The 13284-nt window shown below is 39.2% G+C and overlaps 1 protein-coding gene across 4 annotated transcripts in view; it reads left to right on the top strand.

Moving 5' to 3' along the window:
- gabrg3 (gamma-aminobutyric acid type A receptor subunit gamma3) overlaps positions 1-11619 on the top strand; it is a 129099-nt gene extending 117480 nt beyond the window's left edge. For all 4 annotated transcript variants that reach the window (XM_072684430.1, XM_072684432.1, XM_072684431.1 and 1 more), the window contains 3 exons: positions 799-951; positions 5535-5734; positions 7797-11619. In XM_072684430.1, coding sequence (XP_072540531.1) covers positions 799-951; positions 5535-5734; positions 7797-8075 — 632 coding nt within the window. In that variant the 3' untranslated portion in view covers positions 8076-11619. The remainder of the gene's footprint in view (positions 1-798; positions 952-5534; positions 5735-7796) is intronic.
- The last annotated feature ends 1665 nt before the right edge of the window (positions 11620-13284 follow it).

Genomic DNA, 13284 nt, shown 5'->3' with positions numbered 1-13284 from the left:
GTATATAATGAACAAATTCGCTCATGCTCTGTTCTTGAATCTGGGAAAAATTACAGCACAGAGGAACTCAAACCAGTGCAATTTAACCAAACTGGAAGTTAAGGAAATGGAACTGGTTAGGCAAATGGCTTCATGCACCATTTTAATAGTTCATTACATAAATGTGAAGCAGACATTGTAATGTAGTCAATCTACTTCAGTCAGTTTCTAGCTGCACAGTCCAAACTTCACAAACATATAGCTGCTTTAGCACATGCTTGTTAAGTAGCCAAGCTTCTGGTCATCATGACAATTTTGTCATCTGCATCTTTTAGCAATAAATTGTGAAATTTGCACTGAGGTTACACACGAAACAAAAACCAAACTGTATAGCAAGCCATCCAAGAAGAGTTAAAGCCATTAAAAAGTCACTCTGGAAAATGTGCCGCATTAAATTTACTTGATTTAAATAAACACATTTGATACACTGTTCAATTACGTTTGTAAGTGTAATATTTTGTTGCTGTCATTTAAAAAGGTTTTTCCAAAAAAGCAATTTTACAGGTAAAAAACAGAAGATGTTTACAGAGGTTTCATCCTAAAGTCATTTTCAACCATTTCATCTATTTCCCATACGATTGGACAAAATATACAAAACAACTGGCAGACTGACATGTTTTGTGTGTGTGAGGGACAGTATTTAAATTTAGGTGAGGATGTTACATGTGTAAAATATGTAAATTACTGCATTGATTTGGTTTAAGACATTCTCATTGCTTGGCGACAGTGGTAAACACTCTGTTTTGATTCTTTTACCAGGCGACTATGTGGTGATGACCGTTTATTTTGACCTGAGCAGAAGAATGGGCTACTTTACCATTCAGACCTATATCCCCTGCATCCTGACAGTGGTCCTCTCATGGGTCTCCTTCTGGATTAAAAAAGATGCAACACCAGCCAGAACAGCTTTAGGTAAAGACAACCAACAAACACACATTCCCCAAACATTTCCCAAGTCACATTTTACACTACTATATGTGTTGGAAGACTGTATATTCTCCTAAAGAGTATTTCAGACAGAGATCGACCGTTATTAAAAGAAATGTATTTTTATTTTCTTTCTATGTTTTTGTACATTTTCCCCTTTTTATACACATTTCCCTATGGCGTTAATTTTAAATAATGTTGTGTTATGTGAGAAAATAAGTCACATAAGGAAATGAGATACCTGACTGACTGTTGTAAGTACTGTAACCAGGCTACAGTGGGAAACTTTTCACTTTTTTTAATGACTTTAGTGAAGTAGATTTTGTATCTACTGATTAAACTGTAATAATTAAACTGTAATGCAGTTTCTATTATTTTCTTTATTTAAAAATAGTAATAATACTTTGAACTAAAGCTACTTCTACTTCAATTTCTGCTGTCCTTCATAAATGCTGGTCTTTGATGTCTCATGTCTTTCCATGCTTTGTGAACCTTGTGCATATTTTCTTATTCTTTTGGCTTTACACATTTCGTTTTTGGTTTCCTGCTTTCAATAAGCATGTGCAGCCCAGCTCACTGTTTGTTCAAGGTAATTTCTTTCAGTTCAACTTCTTTCCTTTTTCCATTTGATGTTCGCTTTTAATTTCACTGGCTTTATTTACATTGGTTTCTTTGGTTCAGTCATGCTTTCTGTTGTGTACTGACTGTCATGTTCCTGTCCTTGTGTGCATGAACTGTATCTCACAGATTCCTATGTTTATGAATTCAAGCACAAGGCTAATGACTAATGTTGCAAGCACTACTGCTTGCATGACTAGTGCAAGCTGCATCTGATGCAAAACATGATAAGGGGAAATGGGAAACTGTGTTCGTAATGATAAGAGGGTTAATTGCCAGTTCCATAAAGTCAGCACACTTTTGTACAATGTCTGTCACCATGCAAAAAAAAACAAAAAACAAAACAAAAAAAAAATCTTAAAAAGTGTGATAATCCATAAATCTCAGATTAATTCACTTCTCAGAATTGGCTGCTGACCTTTCAGGCTCTTTCCAAGCAGCTCCTCTGACAAAGGGATCTGACAGAATTGCTCTCCTGTGTATGTTAAAGATAACAACTGGATCAGTGGTAGATAAAGCCCATCAGTATTGCTCCACAGATCCTGCAGCTTATACACAAGAAAGGGAAATGGAGGGGGGGGGGGGGGGGCAAGAGGAAAAACAGCAGGCAAGACAGACCAGGAAGGGAAGAGGAATGAACGCAATTAATCTGTCTGACAAAAGAAGTCATTATGCTTTCGGTGGAGGAAAAGGAAAAGGGGCTAAAAAACAGATTTGTTTAACAAGCATCTCGTTCGATCGACACGGTTCTGAAAGAAAGACGGAAGGACAGGAGAAGGGAGGCAGAACTTACATTCATAGCCATGAAAATGTCAGGCCAAACAGGGTGCTGACCAGGGTCTGGACTTCAACCGGGAAAACTTTACCCTTAGGACAACCTGCTGGATTTTAGTGGACTTCTATAAAGCTATTATTTTATTTTATTTTTATTAATAAAACACACTAGGACCAATGTGTGAGGACATTAATATAGTGATTGCTGTAGAAGAGCAGCTAAGCCTTGATAAAGCACTGCTTGAGGTTGACCTCGTCTTTTTAGTTGAATTTGTAGGACAGATGGTGTGCTGATAGTCAACATGGACTAATTATTTCACTTGTGAACGAAAGAGTCTTAGGAGTTGAATCAATGAAGCCAAGCAGTACAAAGTAAGTGTAGTCTAATTCCAATGCACTTACAAATTAACAAGCCTTGGTGCACAGTAGCCAGTGAGCCAATCCAGTGAGATTTCATCAGCTACACTCCCAAAAACAAAGCCTGGGTGTGTGTTTCGAGGGGGAAGAATTGATGGTGCAATCAAGGTGCTTTGTAACCAGGTGTAGTTTGGCTAGCTTCTTGGGCTTGTTTGCTATAACACTGCAACAGATACATGTAGTCTACTTTTACTGTTACTGTTCTTACTAAAACCAGACTTGACATTATTGTACTTTTGTACTATTGAACATTTTTTGGTTTTAGTTGGTTTACAGAGTGATTACATTGTGGCACACCTTACCATGTTTCTTTTACCAGCTCATTTTCTAGGTTTATATTGGTTTAGGGAAAAAAAAGTTGGAGGATTCTCTATAAGTAATGGACACTTTGCATTTAGGAAACCAAAAGTGGCAGCATCCCCATGGTTTTTTCACTGTCGAAACTAGGAATCAATAAAAGTTGTGGGCCTGTGCTCTGACAGCTTGCTTCACCATTGAAACACTGGAACTGTGACCTCCATGTGACTTTATATTCTCTTTCAGTCACAATACTACATTTTGTCATAGTAATTCAATATAAAACCCCAAAACCCATCACTGACTGGTTAGCGAAAAAATATCTGTAAAGTATAAAGTAAATCTAAAGTATCGATATTTCAGCATCAATCCACCCATCCCTTCCTTAAACCTCAGCAGTGCTTCTGTGAGACAGAGGTGATGTGGTCAGTGTGGAGCTAAGCAGTGCATATTCCAGTGCATATTTCAGACCTTCGACTAAGCACTAGAGCATCAGGAAACGGTAGCTTAACAGGTTAAGGTAATCGCTATGGCCAGCAGTAGCAGAGCAGAGAGGAAGGGAGTGTGAAATGTCCGCATGAAATAGATGTGGCTCGCTTGTTTCCATAGAAACCTCTGGAAAACTGTGGCACAGTCAGTGGGTTTTGGAGGCATCTCAATAATGTTCAAGGGAGAGTGAACCTCAGAGTGTGAACGTGTAAGACTAAGTCTAGGTGCGTGGGAGGGATTTTCAATTTTGAAGCTTTTTCCTTTTCCATCAGTGGCTACAGAAAAGGTGTCGAGGCAAAGGACAAACTAATAACTCAGTCACGGAGGTGGTGCCATACATCATTACTGATCTTTAGTCAGAGTGTATTTTGCAGTCCAGGTGCCAGGAGGTTACATTCTCCAGCAACAACAACAGTCTTTAACATAAAGGGATGTTGATATCTTCTGTGTGGTGCAGAAATGATCTGACTTAATTGCAAATATATTTAATTGAAATATTTATATAGTTAGTAAGATTGATGCCGATGTTATTTACACACACACACACACACACACACGTTTACATTGTTTAAAAAAAAAAAAAAGAGGACAGAGAACCGCAGAGAACTGTTGTTAGCATGTCATGGATGAGGGCTGGGGTTGGTTCAAACAGTGTGTATGTGTAAGGATGGAAACCATGCTACTACAGTATGTTAATACACATTAATACATAAACATTTACTCATTTAGCAAGACAAGTAAATAGCCTTAATTACCTTAATTACCCAAACAAAATCTACTTGCTGTTTAACGTATAACTTAGACCTACTTGAAACGCCCCAGCCACAACATCCTAACTACGATGAATATTAGGGTCCTTTTTTTTTAAAAAAAAACAAAAATATAGTCACTCTAGCACACATTCAACCAGGTATGCCCAAACATTTGACTGGTACTGATAGACTTATTACCCATTATTAAATGTATTTAAAGCTTGCTTTAAAACGATTATGTGAATGTATTGAAGAATCACTGTACTGTGTTTAACTATGCCATAAAGGTTTCTGCACTTATAGATACTGTAAAGCATTAAAGATTATTATTGTTTCCTTCTACTATAAAGTTACAGTTTTAAAGCTACAACATTTTAATAAACAGTCCAGACTGTGAAAAGAAAATATACAGTGGCATCTTTCAAGGGGTGGGATGTATTAGGCAGTAAGAAAAGAGTCAATTCTTTAGGATGATGTGTTAAAAGCAGGAAAAATGAATCTGAGCCACTTCAACAAGAGCCAAATTATGCTGGCTAGTTGACTGGGTCAGAGCATCTCCAAAACGGTCATGGGCACATAAGACTGATGGTAGCCCTACTTCACAACTTACAGGATTATCTGAATCAGAAGTATCTGTTGCTAAAATATTGGTGCCAGATACCCCAAGGAGGCCTTTAAAAGGTCTTGTGGATTCCATGCTTCGAATGATCAGATCAGTTGTGCTACTCAGTATTAGTCAGGTGGCTAATGGTTGACTGATGGCTGTATGTAACCATTGTATTAATAATTAATAAAATAAAATAAAATAAATTCCATTTTGAATTCAGTCACATTCATATTTTCATATACAGTATCTATAACAGTTAAGGGAATTTATAAGAGGAGTTTAGAGCCTGAACTGTTTTTGGATGAGGTGCAATACAGGACAGCCAGTCAGAACACAGATATATTTGCATATCAGTTTTAAAGGCTTAGTAACAAAAACAGCCTGTTCAATTGCACTGGATAAAGAGAGATTGAAAACGGTCTTGTAAAAATAAATTATGCATGTTTTTTGCTACATAAACCTACACAAATGACATAAGTGGTCCTTAGAGGGAAAATACCACTAGAAAACTGAGGCATTATGTAAGTGTTTACATAAACAAATTGCAGGTGCCAAGTGTATTGATGCAAGCTTGTCTAAATATATTTATCTAATTGACTGCCTTTGCCATGCAGGAATAACCACAGTGTTAACCATGACCACCCTCAGCACAGTGGCCAGGACATCGCTACCCAGAGTGTCATACGTCACAGCCATGGACCTGTTTGTCACCGTCTGTTTCCTGTTTGTCTTCGCGGCTCTCATGGAGTATGCGACGCTCAACTATTATTCCTACAGCGCTCGCAGACCTACCTGTAACAAGACAAAACGATCGGTAAGAGCTTCTTCACCTGGAAAAGTTAGCATTGTTAGCCCTATAATTACATAAATTATAATAATACAAACAGAACCTTCCTGTATGCTTTTATAGACTGACGTCATTGTTAGCCAGCAGGTCTTTTCAGATACAGACCTATTAACGTTGTTCAGGAGGCCACTGTAAGTACATATTAAGAACCAGCACTTATAGGCCCACTTCAAATCAGCGTGTCAGGCCCATTTCCATTTACTGTCACAAATAGCATGGTATGACTAATACAATAATCTTTCACTGCAATCTGCTCTAAATGGCACCTGAAAGGAGGATTAAGTTGTACCATTTCAACAAAACGTGCTCTTGGTTGACATCTCCATAGTGCCATGGGGGTTCTGTAAGAGCTGTGAACGTAAGAGCTAAGAGTTGCTTCACTGCCCTCAATTAGAGCAGAGGTGGATTATGGCTACTGGGGTCTGGGCCTCAGAGCACCCAGGAGGACTGAAAGCACTCAGAGATGCTATGATGAAGATTCCGTTTTTTTAATTAATCTCCTCTGTGAAGGAAAGAGCAATAGTTTAAGGTGAGGTGTGCCTTAAAGATTTGCTCAGTCTGACTGTCAGGCTTACAGTATCTATACACAGAGAGCTGCCCCTTAATAATTTAGCAATAGACCTGCAAGGCTGAAGAGTGAATGAACCCTGGTATACTGTAAGCCTGACAGTCAGACTGAAAGCACTCAGAGATGCTATGATGAAGATTCCGTTTTTTTAATTAATCTCCTCTGTGAAGGAAAGAGCAATAGTTTAAGGTGAGGTGTGCCTTAAAGATTTGCTCAGTCTGACTGTCAGGCTTACAGTATACCAGGGTTCATTCACTCTTCAGCCTTGCAGGTCTATTGCTAAATTATTAAGGGGCAGCTCTCTGTGTATAGATACTGTGTGCCCTATCTGATAGTGATAGTTATTTTTTTTTGTGTCAAATACACTACATGGCCAAATGTTTGTGGACACCCCTTCTAATGAATGCATTCAGGTACTTTTAGTTGCGCCCATTGCTAACACAGAGGTGCAAATGTGCGAGCACAGACACAGCTTTTCTAGTCCCTGTAGAGAAGTACTGCCTGCACTGAATAGTCCCTGAATAGGACTCTAGGAGCAGATTGAGCTGTGAAGCAGTGAAACTGTGTTCTCTTGACTGAAGGTTTTCCATCCAATATTTCTGGGAGGAGTTGAGGCTGGGGATGAGATTTCGGTGGTGGTCATCCAACATCCTGATTCTCTCATCACTGAACGCAATCAAATCCCCCCAGCAATGCTCTAAGATCTAGTGGAAATCCTCCAGCTACTCCAACAAAAGCAGGACAAACTCTGTACTACCCTTGATTTCAGAAGAAATAATGAATAAGCAGGTGTCTCAATACTTTTGACTTATACTGTACGTTGTTAGAGGTAGTTAGCCTTAGTCTCACAACGCAGCTCACTTCTAACTTATTGGTAGTTGAGTAGCAGGGCTCTCATCAGAACCATTCTGTTTCTACAGTAGCTGGCACAGCAGGTAAGGTTCCCACACCTCTCCTCAATCACTCATTCTGATTAGATTTGAACCCTGCTGAGATATGAAGATAATTACCTTTGCCATTTTCAACAAAACAAATATTGCCCTATTGGTAATGTGCAGTAGTTCGGTGCCATATATTTGTTTATGTGTCTTTATAGCAGGATTGGTCATTAGCAATGTAGACAGGCAGATAAGGCAGATAGGGAAATGTCATTTACTATACAGTTCACCACACTCAAAGGCTGTATTAGCTGAAGGATTGGTGCTGAATGGAGCCCGCCTTCTGGAGGGGAAACTGCATGTTAAATCAGCAAGATCATTCTTTTGAATGACAGACACCATCAGCACAGCTTGGATTAGAGGCAAACCATGTTTCTCACCAGCCATATATTATTTTCTGACTTACTGTGAACAAGTCATGACTCTATTTTCATTCTAAGTCAGAATATAGCACATGGTTTTTGACATACAGCATATGCAAGCCTGCCAAGTTCTATTCCTCAGTGCTGTTATTGTCTTGCAGAATTACTCAGTGCTGGATGTAGGGCCTCCTCCTACTGTCATCGCACTCAACAACTCCATGTACTGGCAGGAATTTGACGATGCCTGCATATACGAGTGCCTGGACGGAAAAGACTGCCAGAGCTTCTTCTGCTGCTACGAGGAGTGCAAAGGAGGGGCATGGAGAAGGGGCCGAGTGCACATAGACATCTTAGAACTAGACGCATACTCTCGTGTCTTCTTTCCCACCTCTTTTCTATTGTTCAATGTTGTCTACTGGGTAGGCTACCTCTATCTTTAGCAACCCCACCTCCTCTTCCAGGATTCGGAGGAACTGACGTTTGGTCCAAATCAAAATGAAGAACAGACCGAACCAAGACATTTTAAGGCACAGCCAAAATGAACGAATGCTGGTTTCCAGAAAAAGGAAGAAAAAAAAAGAAGAGAGAACTTTGTTCAGTCAAAGACCTCTTCAGTAGGTTGGGACACAAATGAAACATGAAACTTTGCCATAACAAAGTTACAGCAGATACTTTGAAGCCCTTAAGGTAAGCAGCCTGGCTCTTCTACATGGTCAGAAGGGTATCTCTCACAGGCTTTTTGTCTGGTAGCATTTCTCTGCCAGAAATCTTTGCCTTTGTTCTTCAGGTACCAAGGAAAAAAAAAAGATTCACCATCCACTTATCACACTCTTATTGGGTGAGAACATTGCAGTAAGAAGTCAATAGAATAAAATGCTTTGCCAAGGGTTTGAAGAGGGGGAGGGGGAAGCCTTGCACAGCTTGTAACCCCCTGACCCCTAATATCAAGATGGTCCCAGCAAGTGGTTCCCAGCAAGGGAACCTGCCAACCAGCCATCAGTCAAAACCAGAGACATGGGGAAGCATTCAGAGACATCCATAGTGCCTTCTTCTGGAGGGGTCGCCATCTGCCAGAGAGAGATGAGTATCAGTGACAGGGACAACTCCTGGTTTTGACTGACTGCTGATGTACTCACTTTGTGTTTTTTTTCCTTTGAGGTTTGTTTCATTTTATGATCAACTTTCATTTTACTGTCAGTCACCAATTACTTTCATGCATAACTTAGTCCTTAAGTCACAGTCATTGCATGCTGTAACTGTAGTATTAGTCTTAACTCTGAATCTGCACAATTTCAGTACAACAATTCAGATTTTTGGAATATCATAGCCTATTGGTATAGAAATTAAAGAGGTTTGCCTATATTTATAGAATTTTATATGAAGCATTTTCCAAAACAAATGGATTTAAAGAGTTGAATTATTTCAATCTATAAACTCAATCACTTAAAATAATAAGTGCATGTGTTATGTATAGATTACGTCATCCCCGTTCCAAATTGCCTACCTTTGGGCCTGGCCAAAGATGGGATGTGTCATTATACCTTGTAGGCAAAATCAACTCAATCACAAAAGGAGATGTTTTAGCTGTGGGAATTTTGAATCTCTCAATTTTCTGACATGTTTTACAATAAGTCAATCCAATAAGATCACAATCTCCGTCCGACCGACTGAGATTGGGCAGGTACTTCAAACAAAACGTAAAAGTAATACCTATCCTTAGATACATTTCAAGCGTTCTGTAGTCAATAATTCAACATTAGCCCTACATTACCACTGTGTTCATAACCAAACTGTAGTTCACAATAATATAATTTGCTACAGAGTTGCCTTAGGGTCACCAGCACAGTCTTAGTGTAAGATGATCCATATTAGAAAGAGAACTACAACATCTGCTTCGAATTATAGTCATTACCAAAGGATTTATTCTAAGGAAGCTGACAACACATGTATCAAGGCAATCTGCATTTTTCTTAAATAATGGCCTTTTATTTTTGGATGTGTGCTCTACACTATGCCAAATCATTGTCATGGATTAAACATCCCAGTGGTATTTTTAGTTGTATTGTGCATCAACAGCAATATTATTATTTCCTTTCTTCACAAGGGTAGCATTTATTTGAGTACAGCATATATTTCTTCAGTATTCCATCCTAGACCCCTGTGGTCTCCTATGTAGTAGATTTCACTGTTCTGTCGGCAGCTTTAGTGCAAGCTACTCTACATGCGATGGCAAATGCCAGAACTTACTGTTAAAATACTGTCATTTTCTACTTATCGACGTAGGGGTTTTGGCTAATTCTAATCCCTGAAGTCATGTTATGATTTGATGCCTATTCTGACATACGCTATATCTATTATGGTGCACTTGGCACGTTCCGACAGGACGTGTCAGATGCCTTTTTGAGGTTATCTTTGAGGTTTGTCTTGTGCTCTGTTGTTGACGTATTGAATTCATCTGAAATGTGTGGTGATAAGCTGGCAAACTGATTCTCCTCTTGCGTTTCATTCACGCTATTGTGAAATTTTTTGTTGTGGCTTCTTGAAGGTGTGAATCCATTACTGACCTGTTTTGAGATTTACCTGATGCTAGTTTGCAAGTGTTTCGACATACTATTGTTATTATTGCAGTTGTTGACTTGGTTTGGCGTACAATAACTATTAGTTGTTCATTATTGGTGGTGCTAACCCCTCAGACTGACCCATCATAATGCAGTTGATGGTGTTGCTGTCTCCTACTGAGATTTTGTTACAGAACCACAATGCTGGAAGGTTAGGTATGTTAATTAAAGCCATACATACTGTGCGTGTAGGAATGGAATCTAATTATGCTATTTTTAACTGGGGCTTCATAAGCAAACCACCAGTCAAAGATGGGTCAATTTGCAGCAAACGAAGTAGAAAGCAACGGCATCACAAACCTCCCGATGGACAAGATACTATATATTTCCAATTAAGGCCAGGAACTTTAGAAAACATGAACATGGAACATACCCAATACCTAGTTTTTTAGAGTGTTGAAGTTCTTCAAAAAGGAAAATCAAAACCCTCTTAACGTCATCATTACATTTGTTTTTTTTTCTTCAACAGAATTTGTCTGTGCCAATCTAGTCATAAGGCCCAGGGCATGCGGCGAGCTCTTATCTAGTTACCGGAGAGTCACGTCGACTAAAACACAAAACCTAACCTACGTTCTAAAGGAAGTAGTAACAGTCAAGTCAGAATGCCAAAGAACTCACAATGGTGAATCATGAATCATGAATCATGATTCACCAAAGAAATCATTGCTCATAGACATGGCTGGAGGATGTATTATTATTATTATTATTATTATTACTAATCATATTATTTTCGATTGATCCCATTCTTTCAGGCTTTTCAAAACTGTGGTTTGGGCTTGGTTTGTAAGGTAACGTAAATATCACAATGCCTACTTTTAGAACTTTATGTGTGAAACTTGTGAATGGTAAGATGAGAAGCCATCTTTGGATGCGTTTATATGTCAGTGGCTTGCTGCTCTTGAGAAAAAGAAAAAAAAAAAAAGGTTGTTTTGATGCCCCAGTCAGACGCCCTTCATACCAACACATACAAACTTGTAACACTTCTTCTCACACCATTGTACTTCTTCATAGAACTTCATTGTAGTTAGCTTTGTGTTCAGAATTTGACAGGTCAGTGTATATTTTTCATGTTTTGACAATTTGTGAGTAAATGCCAGTGTTGAGTTAGCTTCTCTCAGCGATGTGCAGTGATGTTCGTGGGGTTATGACTCGGACCAGATAAAAGAGGGGGTATGTGAGTTTTTTGGCCTATTTAAAAACCCATTTCTATTTCTTGTGCTTTTTCATACATGTAGTTCTTTTTATATCAGATATGTACAGCGCAGAGATACATGAGAAGACGTGAAATAAAGTTTTGTTTTTCTTTTTCTTCTTTTTTTTTTTTTCCTTTTCTGTACATCATTGCAGTTTTATCTTGCACTTTATAAGTGACTTAGTTAAATGTATTTACAATGAATTAAAGGTATTTTGTAAGTAGGAGACGATTGTTACTTGGTATATTTATTTCTGTATTTTTGCAAAGAATTGCAAGTGTTTTTCGTTTAACCTTGTACCAATTAATCATGCCTTACAAAGTACACCTCCATCACATATCGCTTAAAGATAGCCATTGTTTTGCAAGGTAACACTGTATATCTCACCCATTGCCTGGAATGCAGACAGCCGTCTGCGGTTATATGCATACAGTAAAACCACAACCAGCAGTGAGAGTTCCATACTGCAGCCCCACGGAGCAGCCAAGGATTAAGAGCTATTCTGTGTGAGACACAGTGACGGTCAGAGCTGGATGGGGTTGGCTGACCTTTTCACACACATCATCAGCTATTGTGTGACCTTAAGCTGTGGCCTACATGCCACTTCAGTGAATATTCAGTAGTGATAAATGGTAAAGGATTAGATCTTCAGATTGTTGCTTCAACTGGAGCAATGAGCATGACTGAAACCTCCACATTTCTCCAGTGTTTTGCTCACGAGAGGCCTCAGCAAAACACTGGAGCACAAAAAGTAGGTTAATGCCATCAGTGCTGCATGAGAATTAACAAAGAGCTAATGCTTCCCAAAAAAATAAACAAATACTCAGCAAATAAAAACAACTCAGCTTCTTCAAAACAGGGATCACTGTCTAGATTTCAGCCTGTCACAGAGAATATGTAACGGATGAATTCATGATGCGGCCCAAAATGTGAACTAATGATGTGTCTGACATTTTCTCTAAATGACTCCTGGCCTTGGTTTAATGATATGACATTTGCCTTAATAAGAGAAATGCCTGAAGAGGAGTGGCTTAGTTCTCAGAAATTTCTCTCTTTCAAACCTCAATATTGGTTTCCCCCCCCCCCCCCCCCAACTCAAAGAAGTGACAAACAGTGCACTGACCAAATCAGCTCTCAGTGGGCCTGTTCGTGTACATTCTGGGATGTATTGATATGCATTTTGCTGTATAGATTTGGATTTTAGCCAAGCTGATGTAGGCTCAGTGTTGAGGACTAAAGATGACTGTCTGTTTGATGACGCCCGCTTTGAAACTCCTGCATCTCTCTGCCACAAAACTGTTGGAGCAGTTGCCATGGGAACCTTGTTCATTCAGCACATAATGAAGTGAACCCTAAGATGAGAGATGACTGATTTGAAGCTGGAGGATCTGACCTAGTTTTTAAATGCATTTAACTCTTTATCTAACCATCTCTTCGAGCAGTGGTGGTCTGGCTGGGATGGCTGCCTGTCTCAAGCTTTAGCTGAAATTTGTATATTTACCCAAACCTACTGAGAGTTCTTGCAGCAACATCGGAACCTCTCAAGCCAGCTCACTGAGATGTCTACAAGAACAGCACAGGACCAGTTCTCTGCTGGTGACAAACACAAACAGGTGCATCTCAGCAGTCGTTTTTCTCTGACATCAAGACTGTTTCATTCTCAATCGCAGCAGTAACAGCCTCTACTATTCTGGGAATGCTTTACACCAAGTGTTGGAACAGTGCTGTAAAGATTTTATTGCATTCAGCCATAGTTAAGAGCATTATTGAGGTCAGGTGCTGGTGTTGGATGACGGTTCTGCAAGACTAACACACTCCCAAAAGGTACCAACCTCAAA

This window comes from Salminus brasiliensis, chromosome 7 (assembly GCF_030463535.1).
Source record: "Salminus brasiliensis chromosome 7, fSalBra1.hap2, whole genome shotgun sequence".
Taxonomy (NCBI): domain Eukaryota; kingdom Metazoa; phylum Chordata; class Actinopteri; order Characiformes; family Bryconidae; genus Salminus; species Salminus brasiliensis.
The sequence above is the reverse complement of the archived record's forward strand: the minus strand, read 5'-3'. Positions and strand labels throughout refer to the sequence as shown.